At 35.1% G+C, this 18,673-nt stretch overlaps 3 protein-coding genes across 3 annotated transcripts; 1 reads left to right on the top strand and 2 right to left on the bottom strand.

Moving 5' to 3' along the window:
* The first annotated feature begins 828 nt into the window (after positions 1–828).
* Positions 829–2,300, top strand: LOC120127628. The gene is made up of 3 exons (XM_039145487.1): positions 829–1,084; positions 1,170–1,262; positions 1,360–2,300. The coding sequence occupies exons 1-3, from the start codon at positions 1,037–1,039 to the stop codon at positions 2,296–2,298; spliced, it is 1,080 nt and encodes a 359-aa protein (XP_039001418.1). The 5' UTR covers positions 829–1,036; the 3' UTR covers positions 2,299–2,300.
* Positions 2,301–2,958: 658 nt separating this feature from the next.
* On the bottom strand, positions 2,959–4,486 carry LOC120127632 (protein transport protein Sec61 subunit gamma-1-like). The gene is made up of 3 exons (XM_039145490.1): positions 4,330–4,486; positions 4,092–4,207; positions 2,959–3,128 (listed from the first exon to the last, which is right to left on the bottom strand). The coding sequence occupies exons 1-2, from the start codon at positions 4,421–4,423 to the stop codon at positions 4,092–4,094; spliced, it is 210 nt and encodes a 69-aa protein (XP_039001421.1). The 5' UTR covers positions 4,424–4,486; the 3' UTR covers positions 2,959–3,128.
* A 1,946-nt stretch (positions 4,487–6,432) lies between these two features.
* Positions 6,433–9,132, bottom strand: LOC120127629 (nuclear transcription factor Y subunit C-1-like). Its single transcript, XM_039145488.1, has 2 exons — positions 8,355–9,132; positions 6,433–6,730 (listed from the first exon to the last, which is right to left on the bottom strand). Exons 1-2 carry the CDS (start codon positions 9,071–9,073, stop codon positions 6,727–6,729), a joined length of 723 nt encoding a protein of 240 aa, XP_039001419.1. The 5' UTR covers positions 9,074–9,132; the 3' UTR covers positions 6,433–6,726.
* Positions 9,133–18,673: the final 9,541 nt, after the last annotated feature.

The following is an 18,673-nucleotide window of genomic DNA, read 5'->3' as shown; positions in this document are numbered from 1 at the left end:
ACAATTGGATTAATTTTTTGATTTTCTAAAGTAAAATAATCAAATTTGTTGATGTTCAATAGATAGGATGATATTTTTTTTTTATTGAATATATATATATATAACACCATGGTGATTGCTTAGTTTAATTTCTTGCAAAGCAAGCAACTACCCTTTTTGCGATAACTTAAAAGTTAAAAAAATACAGTCCCAAGGAGTTCAACCAGGGATGGATCGAGGGGAATGTGGTTGCATCCTTGAAAATTTGAAATTCCTTTATATTTTAAGTTTTTTCTTTATATTTTTTTATTGAGTATCAACTTCGCATCCTCTAAAATTTTATAACTTCGCACCTTTAAAATTTCTAATATAATTTCTTAAGTTTGCACCTCTTACCTAAATTACAGTGTCCGGTCTGATCTCAACGCGCCACATTGTTTCACAATTCTAAAAGGGTTGACTCCAATCCTGGTCTTCCAATCCTCAAGATTCCTTCCCCACTCAGCTTTGCTAGAAAAATATAATACCTGGAAATGGTCACTTTACACTCAAGAATTTAATATTCCCAAGCTGACGTTTCCTCCATAATTGATTTCATTTTCTGTTCTGTTATTTTAAACAAAAACCATATGAGAATTCAACTCACATTTTAATCCATCCCACGGTAAAACCTTGAACCTCCAGCTATTGCACACCACACAGGTGGATCGAAGCTTCTGTTATTAGAGTCGGCCAGCATTAGGTTCGGATACTTGTGACATTTTAGATTCGAGTACGTGTGAGATATCGTATACGAATAAAATGAATGATAAAGTTGTCTGATATCAACCATGGCTGTTGTCACTGTCAGCATATCTTTATTCATCGGAATTTCTTAATAACCTTAGATATGGACTCTCAAATGGAGCAACAGATGTTCTAGTTTGACTTGGTATTCTTTCTTCTCTCTCATCGTTGCATATCTTCCTTGATTGTTCCATTTCTTGAAAAATTTTCCAGTTTTGTTGTTCAACACCAGTTTTGGTTCAGACGTCTGTTTCTTTTGTCCCAAGTTTCCATGGGGTGTAAGAACAAAAACGAGGTGGTTTCACATGGAGGATCCAAGGTAAAGTAATTTACCCCACAAAGTTTCTGTAACGCAAGCTTTTCATCCAAGTTTCTCATTGAAGTATTTTGAAAAACAAAATTAGGGTATAATGGAGAATGAAGTCAAAGAAACCCCTTTCGCATCTATTCCGAAATCACTTATACAAAGTAGCAGACCAAGCAGCATGGTTGTTAAGGTAAACAATCCTTGCCATTTTTGTTTACTTTTCTTACAAGTTTCTGCAGATTTCACCATTGAACTAAGTTTTGGCTGTTGCGTATGATGAAAAACAGAAAGCGCATACTGTGATTCCAGCGCATATCGTAGCCGAGGCGATCTCGACGCTTCACGGTCTCGATCTCAGATGGTCGGGGCCAATCACACCGATGGAAAGGGAGTATGTTGAACAATATGTGTTGGCAAAATATCCACAGTATGCGGGTCAAGTTGAGTTAGAAAATATAGACCTTTCTAGTCTTTGTGTCAATGAAGAGTCCTCTGAGCTAGCGATTGATGATAAGAAGAAATCACCAAGAACTAGTTTAAGGGAGTCCTCCTCGCCTTTCTTTGGAAGCAGCCATTCTGACCTGTACCGGATTCAATTGGAACCATCGAGATTGCTCGACATCCTCACGAAGAAATCGTCTTTTCCCGGAAGTTTCATTTCGATCCCGGAAATCCAAGCTCGAAACAAAGTTCTGAAACATTGCGGATTACCGGACGACGACTACCTAGTTCTCTTCACACCGAACTACAAGGATGCAATGATGCTTGTAGGAGAAAGCTACCCCTTTTTTAAAGGGAATTTCTACATGAGCATCATTGGTGAAGAACTTGATTATGTGAGAGAATTTGCCAGTTACAAGGAATCAAAAGTGATATTGGCACCAGAAACTTGGTTGGATTTGAGAATCAAAGGATCACAACTCAGCCAATATTTCAGGAAAAAATGTAAGCACAGCCCCAAGGGATTGTTCTCATATCCGGCCGACGTTAATGGAATGCGTTACTCCATGCATTGGATTTCGGAAGCTCATAGGAATTCATGGCACGTTCTTCTTGATGCAACAGGTATAGTAGTCGGACAAGACCGGTTGACCCTCGCACTTCATCGGCCTGATTTCGTGCTTTGCAGTCTGGAGAATACACATGCTCAATCATCAAGGATAACTTGCCTTATGGTGAGGAAGAAATCGTTTGATACAACAATATCGACATCTCAGATCAGCTAATACGTTACATCATATGTTTCAATTGTTTTAATATTTATAGCTATAGATACATTGGAATTTGAAACAAATAAAATGAGTTTTTCATGAGGAATAAACCTTCGAATTAATGCTTCCCACATATGAAATATGATCAGAATTGCAGCAAGTTTCATTGGAATTAATGCTTATATCCTTGTCAAATGGCCCTTCGAACATCATCAACCTGACTGCAAGAACTTCACCAATGACTCCAAGTCTCGATAGCTCATGCCTCATGTAGCCAAGGTTGATCACAGTTCCAACTTTTCTTTCCTCTTGCTCTTGTCAAAGATTAATAAATTTATTAATAATGGACACACACACCCCCTTATAGACGCAACTGCTCAAATCTGAAATCTCCACAAAAAAACAATACCCTCTTCTACAATTGAAACCGCTCAATGGGTTCTTTGATCATAGATTTCACTAACTCTTGGACAACAGAGAATTTATTGATACCAACGTCCTCCATGGTGTAGAAAGATTTGTTTTGATTGAATGAATCTCTTCATCTCTTTTACCCAAAAACATGATAAAATTATAATAGAATACTAAATCCACCAAAATGTTCCCAACTCAAACTTTGTGCTAAATTTGTCTGAAAGAGTCATATAATACTGAAACTATTTATATCAGCCATAATCTATTACAAATTGCTCAAAGAAATTCCAAGTGAGTTCAGACTAGATTCAAGACTACTGGTTCAACTAATAAAATGTAAAATAAGGGAAGAGCTGGCATTATAACATCCTTCTTTCATAAGAATCTGCAACAATCCCATCTGGTCACATCCCCCAGTAGTTTCTACAAGCCTGCAATTCATATATCGAAAACCAAATCATAAAGATTTAAAATCGATATCCATGAATATCTAAGAACTAAAAGTACCAAGTATTAAAACCTATAAATTTGTATTGATGTTAATTCGCTAGACATCGACACTATTAAGGTTATTCACTCAAGAAACACACTTTGCTAAATCACAAAACATCAGAGCCAGATCATGAGATTGTGTTTCACAGTTATACATGAGGGCCAAGGATGAAAGCTAAACAAGAATCGCAGCCTCAACTATAGTCTAAAATTTGGCAAAAAGAAACAAATAAACAGCAGCTGGATCTCAGAAGCAATGTCCCTAGAAATGAATGATTAGATTTAAAGGTAGTGTAAAGAAAAAGGTAAATCATAAACTCATTTGTCCTAACCAAAGGAGAAACTAGAATGGACCAGAGTGATGGTTTTTAGACCCAACATAGCATCAGTAATGCTACAGATGATACACACATGCATATATCAAATTCAACATAGCATCACTAGGCCAGATCAACAAAATAATAAATGATTCGATGAAATCGAAATTCAAAATTGTCTTAATCCTCGGATCCAAGCAAGACCCACGTGAAATGCTAGTTTGTCAAAGAGCGAACTAAGTTGCTAATTTTGCAAGCATATAGATTATAGAACAAAAGACAATAGATTTGAACAAATTCATCAAAGGGTCTCTAGTGGAGAATCAATAAGCCAAGTCTTCTAAAATTACACAGCTGTTGATATGGGAAAAAAGGCTAAAAATTCCAATAAATTTCGTTTGTAAGCAACAGAGCCCAATTCAGTTATATGAAGAAAAAGGCTATTGCTTCCAAATTTTATTTTAAGCAGATTGAATATAATCCTTTTCCATAAACACACTAAAATCCTTCAATTTAGATTCATCCAAATGAAAATAACACTTTATAAATTAAAACATGCATGCAAAATCAGATAAGGAAAATTACCTAAGCGGATCCGACGATGATGTTGTTGATGGGAATAAAGATGAGCTTAACGAAAAACCCGACAAATCCCATCACCACGAAACCAATCGCTGTACGGAACGCCACCTTCGAGAACTCTGCATGGAAAGCAAAAGAAAAAAAAAACATTCCCCAGAAATCAGATCCTTGAAAAAGAAGGGGAAAAAACCCAACAGATCCAACTCTGAAAAACAAAAAAGAGGGAAGAAGAAAGGGATACCTTTACGATCGGGCTTGTGGCAACGCTTGACAAGGCGGACGCTGTCCTTGGCGAAGTCCCTCAAAGGATCTACGACGTTGTCAAGGGCGTCCATTTCTCTCTCTCAACACGAAAATCGAATGCTAAGATTTAAGAGAGGGGATTTCCAAGATACTTGTTTTGTAGGAAGACGATTTGAGAGGAGGCGTGGTGTTCATAAAACGTCATTGATGGCAGTCAGATTTGGAAACCATTTTCGGCCGTATCTGTGTCAATGGGCCTCTGGCTGGACCCACTGCCACCTTCGGCCGGCTTAGCCAACCCAACCTTTCCTTATACTTAGACCGACATTAGGCTTATATTTTAGGCCCATTATATATAAAGAAAGTATAGCTGGACCGTGATTGGGTTCCGAAATTCAACCCGGCGACCTTTTTCACTTTTCATATATTGAAATATATATGTTGATATTAATAGGTTTAATACAAATATAATTGCCTAAATTATGCATCGAAAAATGATTGAGTGTCTAATGATTTTTTCGCTAAAATATGTGCCTAAAATTTTATCTGTTATATATTTAGGTATCTACCGTTATAAAAAAATCATGAAGTGACAGGTGTCACATTTATATATATATATATATATATATATTATTTTTTAAATAAAATATTATTTTAAAATATTTTTGAAAAAAAATATGGATGTGACACGTACCAATTAACGGTTATTTTTAATAGGCACCTAAAAGTGTAGCAAAAAAATCTTTAAAAACCTGTTTTTAAAAAAAAAATTATTTAGACACCAAAAATTAATTTTAAATATAGCCTAGGCACTTATTTCTTATATTAAGCCATATTAATATTATAAACGATTAATCCCTTTCTAGTTTGAATAGAATGTCGTGACCGGATGTTTTAAATAGAATGAAGATGATGAGCAATGCCAGAGAGGAGAAAGAGAGAATTCTAGGGAGATCGGGCCCTATCCGCTGTGCCGGAAAGCTTTTATACTAAGAGCTCTTGGTGCTAGGGATGGTCATGGATCGGGTTTTTGGTCCATCCGACCCGATCCGAGAATAAAAAATCCTCCACCCGATAGAAATAAAATTTTATCCGACCCGATCCGAGTTAATTTTTTATTTAATAAAACTCGACCCGACTATATCCAATTTATTTTTTATTTACTAAAAAACCGACCCGGCAATAAACAATTTCTCGTGTAAAGTAAAGCTGTAAAGCACCGAATTTGGGACATACAAGGAGAGTAAAGTAAAGGAAAAAAACTATAATTGTTTAGGACATAGAGAAGCGAGTAAAATAAAGTTGTAAAGCACAAGTAAAGCTGTAAAAAATTAAAAAAAAAATAATTGGGTTACTGTTTTGGTCGGGTAGGATTATTTTAACTTTAAACCCGACTCCTACCCGAATCCAAATATTTTAATATAAAATCCAACCAACCCTAATCCAATTTTTTTTTTTAAAAATACGACCCGATCGGAACCCGTCGGGTTCGGGTTCCATGCCCATCTAGTAGGTGCGTGCAAATGTCAAACTTAGGATCATAATTTTTATTCGTAAATCGGCAAAGCGAATTGACTTGGTCATTACGTAATAGAGTTTGTCGGCGACAACAATTAAATGCAAAGATATAGAAACTCGGACAAGCGGAGGATATCCGGAGGAAATGCAACGAACTTTTCCAACCATGGATATAATGACATAATCTGCTAAATATACTGAAAAGTTTCATGAGTTAAACAATACTCATTCTATATATGACGTCAGGCGATTCACAAATATGGATAAAAAGCTGCTACTAATGCGTAAGCCATAAACATAAATGATTCTCAAATCTTACTATGAAAACCATATGAACATGAAAGGGAAGTTCTTAACTATGGTGATCCTCAGGACTCGAATATAGATAAGCAAATATAATTTCAATCTTTTCCAAAGTTTTTCTACGTATTCGGCGAACCGGCCAATCGCATCCATATAACATGTCTAGATATGCATCGGATATAGGCGTGAATACTTCGACAAAAGAAAAAAAAATGGGAGCAACATAGATTGTCGCCGATAATGCACTTCAAAATTATGTTCATTCATATGAAAATTTATAAAGATGCACAATAACTTTTAGTACACAGCATGGGGATAATCCCAGAACTGCACAACATTAGAAGATATTTCGATTAGGCAAAGTCATAGCAGCAAACGCCATTTGTTTTGCTGCACTTCAATTAGTTAAGGGTCTTTCCTAAGTAAATCACAGTTAAAAAGTAGCCTTCCATAACCAATGGCAGGCAGGTTCACATTCATAAACCACAAGCAAACAAAATTCCCAATTAATTTACCCGAGAGCATCTCCCGATTTGAAACACCATCGAGCACTCATATCGGACCAATGAATTGCTTAACTGCAGAAAACAACAAAATCACGTAAGAGTTCAGACAATGACCGGTATGAAACAATGGTAGATCGTGTGGTAAAACCAATCCTCTTTCTTTTCATTGACAACTCAACAATTGATGCTCAAATAACCTGGATTTGCCACTTTTTTGGATATACAAAATGAGAATATCCTTCCAATGTGGGTTGAACACTAGAAAATGACCGCTTAAAGATATTTAGTGGTCAACGATAATAAATATCAGGCCAGGCAATCCCGAATTACGATAAGTCATGACCAAGGTCCAGCCCTTGGAACACGAAAAAACTAAGACAGGCAGCAAAAAGACAAAGAGATTGCATCACAGGAGGAGGAGAATGCTTTTACATAACCGAAGGAAATAAACAAAACAAACATTCTTAACATGAATGATAATTTAAAAACAATGCAATGATTAAAAGAAATGCCAGACAGTAAAACATATAATGCAAGTGCAAAGAACGCAAGTAATAAAAAACAACCATGTCAATAAGATTAACTACACATATCCTGATTGCTACGTGGTTATGTAGTTAAGGAAAAATACTTGGTTCGAAGTTAAAATGCAACAAACACAAGCACAGTTGTTGGATTACAGATAGACAACTAAAATAAAAAGAACCACCAAAAACCAATCAGCATTCAAGAATGACTAAGACCAGCGCCCCCATCCCCACCTAAAGTCTCGCCCGTTCTTCACTTTTCTTGCCCATACCACCTTTTTGTTATTCAACAAATTCAAGATGGTTTACAGTACCATTTTTGTTCGTCACCATAGGAAAACATTTAATGTCATCTATGTTCTGTCAAGAAATGTCTTCGACAAATTGTTCCAAGTAAACTCTCCCTTTTTTTTCTGTTGTCAAGCTTTCTTGAGTCTTAATCATCTTGTTTAACAATGTGAAACATAATTCCTTTTTTTTTATAGAAATGTGAAACATAATTCCTCATTCTAAACAGGTTCTCCTGTTCTTCCCAAGCTTTTCCTAAATGACAACTATTGCCAGAGAATACAAAAAATATGTTTCATCAAATAAAACTAAACTAAAGCATCTATAGAAATGACACCTGCTTAAGTAAAACGTAAGCATCATGTGCTACGACGAAGAATCAGCGACATCATCACTGCAACGCACCCGATGGGATTTTCATACCATAACAACCAATAAATTCAACAATGTCGTTGACCAGTATTAGCATCAAAGCATGACAGCAATATTGGAAATACAGACCAGACATCAAGACCTACAATGATCAAACTACAATCACCAACCAAACCCGCCATTGTCATTAACTGGTCCTTGAAATAAACACGACCGCAACCAAGACATTTTGAAAATACAAACACGCCAACAAGACCTACAATGATTATACTCAACTAAGCATATCGAAGCAGCTTCATTTTTAACCAAAGTTCAAAGCATTGGAAATAATTTAGCTATCAGAAGTTCAGAACCGTATAAAATAAATAGAATCTCAAATAACAAATTAAACTTAGCTCTAGCAGATGTTACCTATCCTTCAAAATGATTATAATTTAAGAAAGAACTCAATTTTCAGTAAAATAAGAGCAAAAATTTTACAGAATGGAAGAAAGTAATTTTCCGCATACCCTTGTCCGTCAAGATTTCGCTCACCGCCGCTACCTCCGCTCGCAAACGACCCATCGTCAGCACCCGCCGTCTGCCAAACACTCTGCCAAGCCTGCGAGGGAGGCTGCGCATACATAGCACCGGTGGGGTCGACGGCAGGCCTCCCGATCATCATCCCGCCAGGTCCAGCTGGACCACCAGAAGCTGGATGACCCATGGGAGGGTAAAAGTACGGCACTCCACTAGCAGTGGCACCCACCATCCCACCCAAACCAACCTCATCCTTGATCTCGTCCCTGGGAACAATATCCACCAAGAAATCGAAAATGTCGGTCCTAGTAATTGCCGCGGCGATGTCGTTTTTCTGAAGCGTCCGCCGCTTGTTCTCCTCGGCGTGAAGCCAAGAACGGATGGTAAGCTCCAAGATGAAAAGCTCGCAAGCCTTGGCGAAGAGAATGGGGGCTTCAGCTGAGATCATACGGACATCTTCGTCGGCTTTCATAATCTTCTTGATGCGAGCGAGAGGTAGCTGATGGTTCCTGAAGTCGTTGACCTGCTCGATTTCTTGGCGCTGGTAAGACCAAAACATTTGGAGTTGTTGCTGCTGCTGCTGGAGGAGGTGGTGGAAGGGTACCGGTGGAGTGCCGGCAATGGCGGCGGAGTTGGGAGGATGTGTAATAGAAAAAGTGGTGGGCTGAGGAGGATAAGAGGAGGACTGGGCTTGCTTGTTGCTGTCCATTGGATGACAGATCAACGGCAGATTTTGAGGCAAATGAAGGGAAAACAGAAACTAATGGATGGATGAGCTTGGGCTTTGATTGATCAAAGGGATATGGTGGGAGATTGGGAAGGTGATTGTATTCATATTGGAGTAAATTATGAGTTTAATGTCTAAACTATCCATTTTGATTCAGTTTAATATTTAAAATTTTAATTTTTTAAAAATCATACTTAATTTTTAATTTATGTTTCATTTATTACCTATCCGTTAAAAACTTAACAGGTGATTTACATGTGATATTTTTTATAGATAAATTGTATAATTTATCACTTAACTATCTTTTCATTTCTATTTTGGTCACTAAAGTTTAGTTTTTTTAATTTAATTACTTAACTTCCAAATTATTCCTAATTTAATCACCCTAACTTCAAATTTATTTTTTAAAATTGTTAATTGTATTAATAAATAATAATAATAAATTTCATGTCACAAAAATTATTAAAAAATAAATTAAAGTGATTAAAATAAGCGCAATTTAAAAGTTGAGTAGTTAAATTGAAATTTTTAAAACTTTAGTATCAAAATTTTGTAAAATTCTTAAACGTTAGATATATAAATTGACCAAAAAAATTTAGACACCTAAATGAGAAAAAAGTTAAACAACAACATTATTTAATTACTCTTACTTTGATCACCGAAGTAAATTTATTCATGCTTCTAATTCATGATCTAAAGTTAAGCAAGTTGAACTCAAATTTTCATTTCCCCTTTTAAAGGCGAATAGAAACATTATTTAATATACTATATATTAATAATATATTATATAAAGATTTTATAAAATTTAAATAGTGTAATAAAATAATTCTTTAAAATTTATATAAATATAATTTTTAAAATTAAATCATAATAATTTAATAATATTTATTTGACAATCTCATTTTCTAAATCGAATATTAATGACAATATATTAGTTTTTAATAATTTAAGTTGATTATAAGAAAATATTATCTAACTAAAATATTTTTAACTGTTAAAAATGCAGGAGTGCACGCACAAAAGCACAACTATTTTAACCCAAAAAAAACTTTAAAAAAGAAAAATATTTCATTGGTTACACTAATTGATAATTTAACCTTCTATGAATCAAATCATATCTGGTGCGTTTGGTTGGGGAATGTGAGATTCACATGAGAATGGAATCTACATTTCCCCGTTTGGTTGGTCGGGAATGTCATTTCCGGTAATCTTACATTATCAATAGTAGATTTTTTGGGGTATATTACTGGGAATGTCATTACCTCCCTTTCTTTAGGTATTGTTGGATTACCGGTGTTTTAAACTAAAATACCCTTAAATTTTTTTTCTTTTAAAAATAATCTTATTTTGTCATTGAATAATAAAAATTCTACGAAAATTAAATTATAAATTTATCCTTAAACTATTTTAGATTTACAAAAAAAAATCTATAATTAAAATTTTATATGAAATTCAGGGGTTAAAATAAATTTTACCCTTTCATTAAACCTTTTTATATTTTCAATTTTGTAAAAAAATTATATAAATTTTATGAATTTAAATTTTTAAAAGAAAATATATAAATATTTTTCAACTTGTTAAAAAATAAATACATAATAAGGACAATTTGATCAAATATACATTCTAATAATCTTTTATTCCTTTAACCAAACACGGTAATCTTACATTCCAGTTAAACCAACCAAACACAAAATACAATATTTTCAGTAATTCAATTTCTTGATAATCTTTTATTTCCATAATGTTACATTTCGTGAACCAAAGGTATCCTAAATCTTTGAGAGCCCGTGCTGTGATTTAGAAAACAAGAAAACCAGTTTTGAAGAACCTATTGCTTTGAAGTGAGTCTTACCGATCCCATCGGTTTGCAGCTTTTGCCCAGTTCCACAGGCCACATTCCACCGCCGAGGAGAAGAGAAAAAAACTATGATTATTCTATATTCTTTTACTTCTACTGTTTTTGCTGCATGTTCTTTCCTACCACCGTGAAAAATAAAACACCTGTAAAACCCTATGCACCAAAACCGTTTCCCTAGTTTTTCCATTTTTTCAGGTGTCGTCTAACATAAACAGGTAGCCCGGGTTTCTGGTGCTCCTTTTCTTTCCTGATCTCTTCGTCAGTTATATTTGGCTTCATTTCTTGGTCATTCTCCACCAGCTCTTTTCCTTTGGATCTTTTTGACTCCATTTCTTTCACCTGAGACAAGTTCTAAAGGAGTAGCGGAAGGATCAAGCTTGAGACAGCCCTTACAAGACTTGTGAGTTGTGACCTTCTTGACCAGTTAGCAAATCAGAAGGGAGCTGGTGAGAGAAACGAAACAGCTCTTGAATCACCAAGGTTTTACTTGGTCCCGAGTGCTTGCGTTTTGCGTCTTGAATGAAACCAGGCACCTTAACGAGCTGGCCAACAGCAACACCGTCAAGCTCATTGTACGCTTCCAGCACCTCAACCATGTCACGTTTGTGTATGACTTCGTCCGGCCTAAGCGTTTTCCAATTGGAGGACAGGTTCCTGTAAAGAACTTCCCACTAGTTTTGTAAAAGCCAAAACCGATCCGGTTTAGTGGAGCCAATTCCACATTGCTTTTAGAGTTAAGCCAAGCATTTTAAATGGCTCTAACCATATCACCCTATGGATCATCATCATCATCATCACAAGCAGCCCAAACCACTCCCCAAGATCCTGTTCAAATTATGAAAATTTGGATAAAGAACACTCATGGACACAGGTTCAGGTCCCATTGTAGTAGGATCGGTGTCAGAATCGGCAATACAGGACATTTTGGGTTGAATTCTAGACTTGATATCAACAAATTCAGCAGATTTGTGTGCATTGGAATTCTTACTTTGAGCATCTTTTCCATTTCCTGTATTCTTCTTGTCTATCTCCTCATCTGAAATCTTGGGTTTATTTGAAGCATTTGATAAAGAAGTCAGGATCCATGAATTTGTCTTCTTGCAGATTTCTTTCCATCTCCATCACAATATTCTGAATTCCCAGGTGTGGAGGCTCCTTTATGCTATTACTAGAGATTCCAGCAGCATCCCATTCTTTTGAAGACAAGGAAGGGTAACCCCTTCATTTTCCATTGCCATGTGATTTCCTATCTCCGTTGCATCAATTCACCTCTTTTTAGGCCCCTCTCTCTCTTTTTTTTTTCTTTTTTTTTTTTTTTTGCTGCTGCTGCAGAGAGGAAACCAACCCAAAGACCAAGTACCTAAACCAGCGTATGCTTTTTGAGAAGGAACTCTCATATGTAGGCTTTCCCCCGTCCTGATACCTGTCTTTGACTCCTTGCGGCTTCTCTTGATGTTTTACTGGTTGGATGAGTATCATCAGCAACTCGAGCAGCGAAAGAAGCTTGCAGTGCCCCATTTTTGTTACTTGCTGATCCATGAAATGCATCTGTCCGAGAAAATTTGGTAGATGAGCCCAAGCCAGAAAATCTGTCCCATCCTGCATTATGAACCTGATGGAACTTCTGCACGAAGACCTCGAAAATGGAGTATACTTGCTACTTCCATTTATAGATGGGGCCGATGTCTCAACAGTGAAAAAAGGGTGCCAGCAGTTGACACAAGGAAGATTGAGGTTGACATAAACTCTGGAGTACTCGAAACTCATCTTACACGAATAGCAGGTTCTCCAAAATGCATCAGTTCTTGCTTGAGTGAGGAGGAGCAGGTCGGGAATAAGTAGCACCGTTTAGATCACCCGTGTTTCAATTATTAGCATTGAAGAAATCACGGAAACCATTAGAGCTGGTCACTTCTGTTGATGGTTTCCCATGAAAAACAACGTATAACTGCCCCTTAAGTTCTGCTTCTGGTCATAAGCAATTCTCCTTGCTTTATTAGACAACAAATTCCAAGCTTCGGATCCAATTTTGAAATCCCCCTCTGCACCTACGGATTTGTTTTTGTTCGGATGAAGAATGAGAGCCAGCTTCCTGTATTGTTTCCAAATTGCGTTCTCATCGGCATATGGTCGAACACCAAGCACCCTGTACCAGTCAACTTCTCCTTTGATCTTTTACTTGCATATATGTATATGTCAAGGGCTGTAAGCAACCGAGGAAGACCATCGAGCTCCGGGTACAATTATTCAGCCTTCAAAGCAAATCCTTTTGCCCCCACAGCATCCATCTGGGCAAGTTTTCTTTTCCCAAGCAAACTCTTCAGCTCTATTTCCCTCGTCAGTTAATTGTCTGAATTTGTCCATCAAGAAAACATCAGAGAAGATTCCAACATTAAATAATAATGAAATGTTACTAAGGAATTCAAAATTAGACAATCATTTTAGCTTTTATTTTTTTAGTGTTTTATTCCATAACGTTTCATTTTGAAATAGAACCATATTTATTTTGGAGTATTAAATGCTTGTTTACTAGATGTTTTCATTTATGGAAATGTCTTTTTATTCAAAAATAAAACGTTAAGAACCAAAATATTTTAAAAAAAATTAAGGACCAAAGGTCCAAAGTGCTTATTTAGTCAAACATCAAGGGCCTTTCTATCACTATGCCTTTTGTATATTATAAGTTGTAACTTATAGAACTCGCTGAGTGACCTTAGTAATAAAAGAGAATATCATTCTCTCTAAAAAAATACGAGTTCGAGAATATTAATTTGTAATCACTCCATATTGTTCAGAAAATAAAAAATATATATTGTAACTTATAAATTCATAACTATGATTAACAACTGTACCTAAAGTCAGAATGTACGCCTCAGGTAAGGTCATGTCACGATAGAACTCTGATAGAAACATCAAATATGAGAATCAAACACAAGCATTATCAATGAGGAATCCCAACCATTAGAGCAATTATCAACAAACAGAACCAAAAATTCGATTCAAAGACATCATAGGCTCGACATTACTTATAATCGACAAGATCTTGAAACAAAATAGACCTCAAATCAACGAGGAACAAGAAGGCCAAGTCATAAGGAGAAAGAAACATAAAAATGGTCATCGAACGATGACAACACCATCGAACGAAGACAATCATGGAGAAGATGATGCCTCGCAATATTATTATCGATCAAGATTCGATGATATTTTATAAATTGTATTGCATAAAATAAAATAAAGATAAAAAAATGATGGGTGGCGCCGTTGAATTTAAGGATGGTAACGCCACCCTTTGAACGATCAAAGGGAGATAATTCTTATAGAGAAGGAAAATGACTTGTCATAGAGAGACGACTGAACGGCGTGAAAAAGAAAGAAAAAAGAAAATGAAGAAAAACCTAAAAATCTAACATATATATAACGTCAAAATTCTAATTATCTTAGGCCGAGTCGAGTTAGGTCAAAAAGCTTTTACCATAAATTTAGATCCGCTCTTCTTAAACCCGAGTTTTAAAAGAAAAAAATTTATCCCTGTTGAATCAGGGTCTCATAAAAACCCTTCAAATATAAATTAAATTATCATCTCTAAATTTTTAATTACATCATTTTGTAATTACATATTTTATTCTATTTTTAACGTCTTATTTGAAAATTGAAGATTTTAATTAAATATTTTAATATATATATATATATATATATATATATATATATTTGAATAGTTTCTGCTTAGGAAAAAGGGAAGGAATAAAATATTTTAATTATATTTGATTTAACGAATCCATCAATTAAAATAAGAGAAAATAACCTCAGAGACCAAAAATACCTTATAATATACGATTTTAACTAACTTTTTTTGGATTTGCCAAAATGACCAACTAAATCGCAATGCGATCGATAATTCGCAACGCGATCTCCGGTATCGCAAATCAGTTTCCAGATTCGCAACGCGAACTTCGACTATCGTATTGCGATTTACATATTCGCATTGCTATAATCCAAGTTCGCGTTGCGATTTATTCCAAGTTCATTGCGATAGTCGAAGTTCGCGTTGCGATAGTCTAAGTTCGCATTGCGATTTATTCCAAATTCGTTGCGATAGTCGAAGTTCGCGTTGCGATTTATTCCAAATTCGTTGCGGTAGTCCAAGTTCATTGCGATTTATTCCAAATTCGTTGCGATAGTCCAAAATTGCAACGACGGTATTGCATTTGTTTCTTAAGAATTTTCTCTAAAAAGATAGTATTCGTGCGGACGTGTCGAAGACACGTATTACCACGACCACGACCACGACCACGACCCGACCCGACCCGACCCGACCTGAGACGAGACGGACGGCGGCGGCGGCGCGCGCGCGAGAGTCCCCTTTGTTCTCTATCACTCAACAAGGAAATGGGAAAGACAAGCCTTAAATACCATTCCCAATTGTGTTTCCAATACTATGTGGGATTGAGCATTACCAACACTTGTTCCCAATACTATGTAGGATTGAGCCTTAAATAGTTATATTATTTTTGAATGTTTTGTTTAAAATTGCAATAATCGCGATTGATTGTAGATAGACTTTTAATTATGACATATTTAATCGTATAATACTAATGCAATTGGTTGTTGATTCAGTTGTTTTAAGGTGCATGATTGTTAATTGTTTCCTGAATAATCACATTGTATTGGAAACAAGTGTTGGTAATGCTCAATCCCACATTGTAACACCCCCAACCCGTATCCGACCCGGATACGAGTCCGAAGTGTCACATTGACTTTTCAAACATTTATTCGTATAAAATAGTGAGTAATTTAAAAACTTTGATAACATTTAACTTATTCAAAACGTTTACAAAATATATCAGAGTTCATACAATTTATATCTTTAGACTACATACCAACTACACTCTATATACAGTACATATATTTTCTGATCTGACATTTGGTAAGGAGAACTGACCTGTCTTGCTCCGCATTACTCTTTACTCTTCTCGAAACCTACGTGTGAAACAATCACACGCTAAGTCTATGACTTAGTGAGGCATAAAAACTTATAATGCACTTTATAACATATATCAATACATGCATGTTCTGTTCTATCATGTTATACCAAATTACATGCTTTCTTCGTATCATATAAAATCATATCAGATTAATTACAGTAAATACATACATACACATAACTCATCATTAACAGTTTATCATGTAATCACATACTTTTATGCTTAACCTTTTCAATCAAACACTATACACACACAACATCATATCATTTCTATAACATTTATCATACAACTAACATATATTTGTTTATATCTCTTGATTAGCCCATGTACATATGTGAGAACTATAGATATGTGAGTTTATGGAGGTTGTGCACTAATGCTGTCACCACAGCTCATATAAATGCACCGAAGTGCCACATAGAATTGCACCGTAGTGCCGCGTAGAATTGCACCGTAGTGCCATATAATAATGTCCATAAGGACCACATATCATTCCTTAAGAATCATATACATATACTAGGGATCAAGTATGTGTCTCACCAGACTTCACACATGTTCCAAAGAATACATATATGTCCCGAAGGACCACATATCATTCCTTAAGAATCATATACATATGCCAAGGATCAATTATGTGTCTCACCAGACTTCACACATGTTCCAAAGAATACATATATGTCCCGAAGGACCACATATCATTCCTTAAGAATCATATACATATGCCAAGGATCAAGTATGTGTCTCACCAGACTTCACACATGTTCCAAAGAATACATATATGTCCCGAAGGACAACATAGACCCTCGACTATTGGCATGCCAACTATACCCCTAGCTCTCATGACACATAACATGGGCATTGCCATTTATAACAGTTCACTTCACTTATTCATATCATTTCCTTTCTGTCACGTACCATATGTACGTGTAATCATTGATCTTACAATAACATATTTCTTATAGTCACTTGGCTTATTTCATTTCACATTGGCTTGTCTCATAGCACATATCACACATGCATATAATCATGTAACATATATAATAACCTATATCCATTTCATGTATCCATGCACATATCAAAATCATAAATCAAATAACATTGTATTATTATTACATACTTTGTTCCATAGCCATATATTTACAAACCTTATACTTACCTAATTTACTATATTTCACACATAGTCACATAATCACGTAATTTACTTACGCATAGATCATTTTCATACCTAAATCATATAACACCCAATTCTTCCTCATAAAGTTACACGTTATATTCATATATTATCATATTATCCTATAAGTAAATACTTATCTTATGTTTTGGTATCATCATTTATACTCAATTCCCTTCACTAATATATTATTCTCATATTACTCTATAGTCTAATCTTATTTAACTCATCACCTTTCTCATGTAGTCATATAAATCTATTATATTAATTCTTATAATTGATCACTTATACTATTAACATGTATGGTCACTTATCATATAACCTATTTCACATTCCCATGCAATCATATAGACCATTCATATTAATTCCTATACTTATCACAATACATGTATTCACACAATCATTTAACACATATTGTATATATCACATATACCCAAATCAAACATATGCCTATGATCATAAATTAATGCATTATAATATAGGAAATAGACTCGTCGCAAGTCTTATTTCCATTAAACATCATAAACTAACTTGTATGCACTCACCTGGCCTCACTAGTCCATTCCAATCTCTTATCTTCCCTTTTATCGATCTTACTTGTCAATGATTATGGAACTCGTTTAGGCTCTGAATCTACATAATTATACATTTTAAGACAATTATTAGATACCTACACCTTGTAATTTGATACTAGCAACTTAAACGAACTTATTAAACCAATATTTACAATTTTCCTTTAGGGGGAATCGGTTCCCTCCTGTGGGGGTATCGGTTCCCCCATGACATTCTGGAAATTTTATTCGCTTGAAGGGGTATCGGTTCCCCTTGAATGGGTACCGATTCCCCTAGCCCAGAATTACATTTTCAGCACGAAAAATACTTCATTTAAACTTAAACACTTCCTATTTCAACCTCTTTATATACTAAATTCAAACACACATACTTAAACCCATTTGTACTCATTTATCCCATCTTAATTCTCAAAAACCTTTCCTCTTATGAAATTCAATAATCATACTCAAATTTTAACATGTTCTAAATTCCTTTATATCACTCCAAATCTCTTAATTTAACTATTGACAAGTCAAATTTAACTTCAAATTCTACTTATCAATTCTTTTCCAAAATTTCATATAAAAACTTCAAATCTTTAATCTCTCTTAACCCCTCCATTCTTTGATTTTACCGTAACCCAAGCTTTCCTTAAGTTTATCCATCAACTAAAGATCAAAACCAAACTTAAAATTCAAATAATAATCAACTAATAAAACTCTCACCTTTGCCTTGCTCTCCCACGTATGAAGAAGAAGAAAGGAGAAGAGAACTCTGGATGTTTCTCATTTCCCACGTTTATATCACCTTTAAAAGAAAGATAAAAATATTTCTGGTCAAATGACCATTTAACCCTTAATTTTCTTTAATAATTACTAAATAACCTTCATCATATATTTCCAATAATCATTAAATTATTTCATTCTTATACGTTAATCACCAAATCTGAAACTTTTCAATTTAGTCACTAACCCGGTATTGCGGATGTTACAACTCTCCCCTCCTTATAAGAAAAT

This window comes from Hibiscus syriacus, unplaced genomic scaffold, assembly GCF_006381635.1.
Source record: "Hibiscus syriacus cultivar Baekdansim isolate YM2019G1 unplaced genomic scaffold, ASM638163v2 tig00110469_pilon, whole genome shotgun sequence".
NCBI lineage: Eukaryota > Viridiplantae > Streptophyta > Magnoliopsida > Malvales > Malvaceae > Hibiscus > Hibiscus syriacus.
This window is presented reverse-complemented; position numbering and strand designations above follow the sequence as displayed.

Bases quoted from the DNA above. Each gene is read 5' to 3' on its own strand.
- LOC120127628 (XM_039145487.1), top strand. From the start codon at position 1,037: ATGGGGTGTAAGAACAAAAACGAGGTGGTTTCACATGGAGGATCCAAG. The intron at 1,085-1,169 runs GTAAAGTAATTT...AAACAAAATTAG, and splicing joins TTTCACATGGAGGATCCAAG to GGTATAATGGAGAATGAAGT. The intron at 1,263-1,359 runs GTAAACAATCCT...GATGAAAAACAG, and splicing joins CAAGCAGCATGGTTGTTAAG to AAAGCGCATACTGTGATTCC.
- LOC120127632 (XM_039145490.1), bottom strand. From the start codon at position 4,423: ATGGACGCCCTTGACAACGTCGTAGATCCTTTGAGGGACTTCGCCAAG. The intron at 4,208-4,329 runs GTATCCCTTTCT...CTTTCCATGCAG, and splicing joins CCACAAGCCCGATCGTAAAG to AGTTCTCGAAGGTGGCGTTC.
- LOC120127629 (XM_039145488.1), bottom strand. From the start codon at position 9,073: ATGGACAGCAACAAGCAAGCCCAGTCCTCCTCTTATCCTCCTCAGCCC.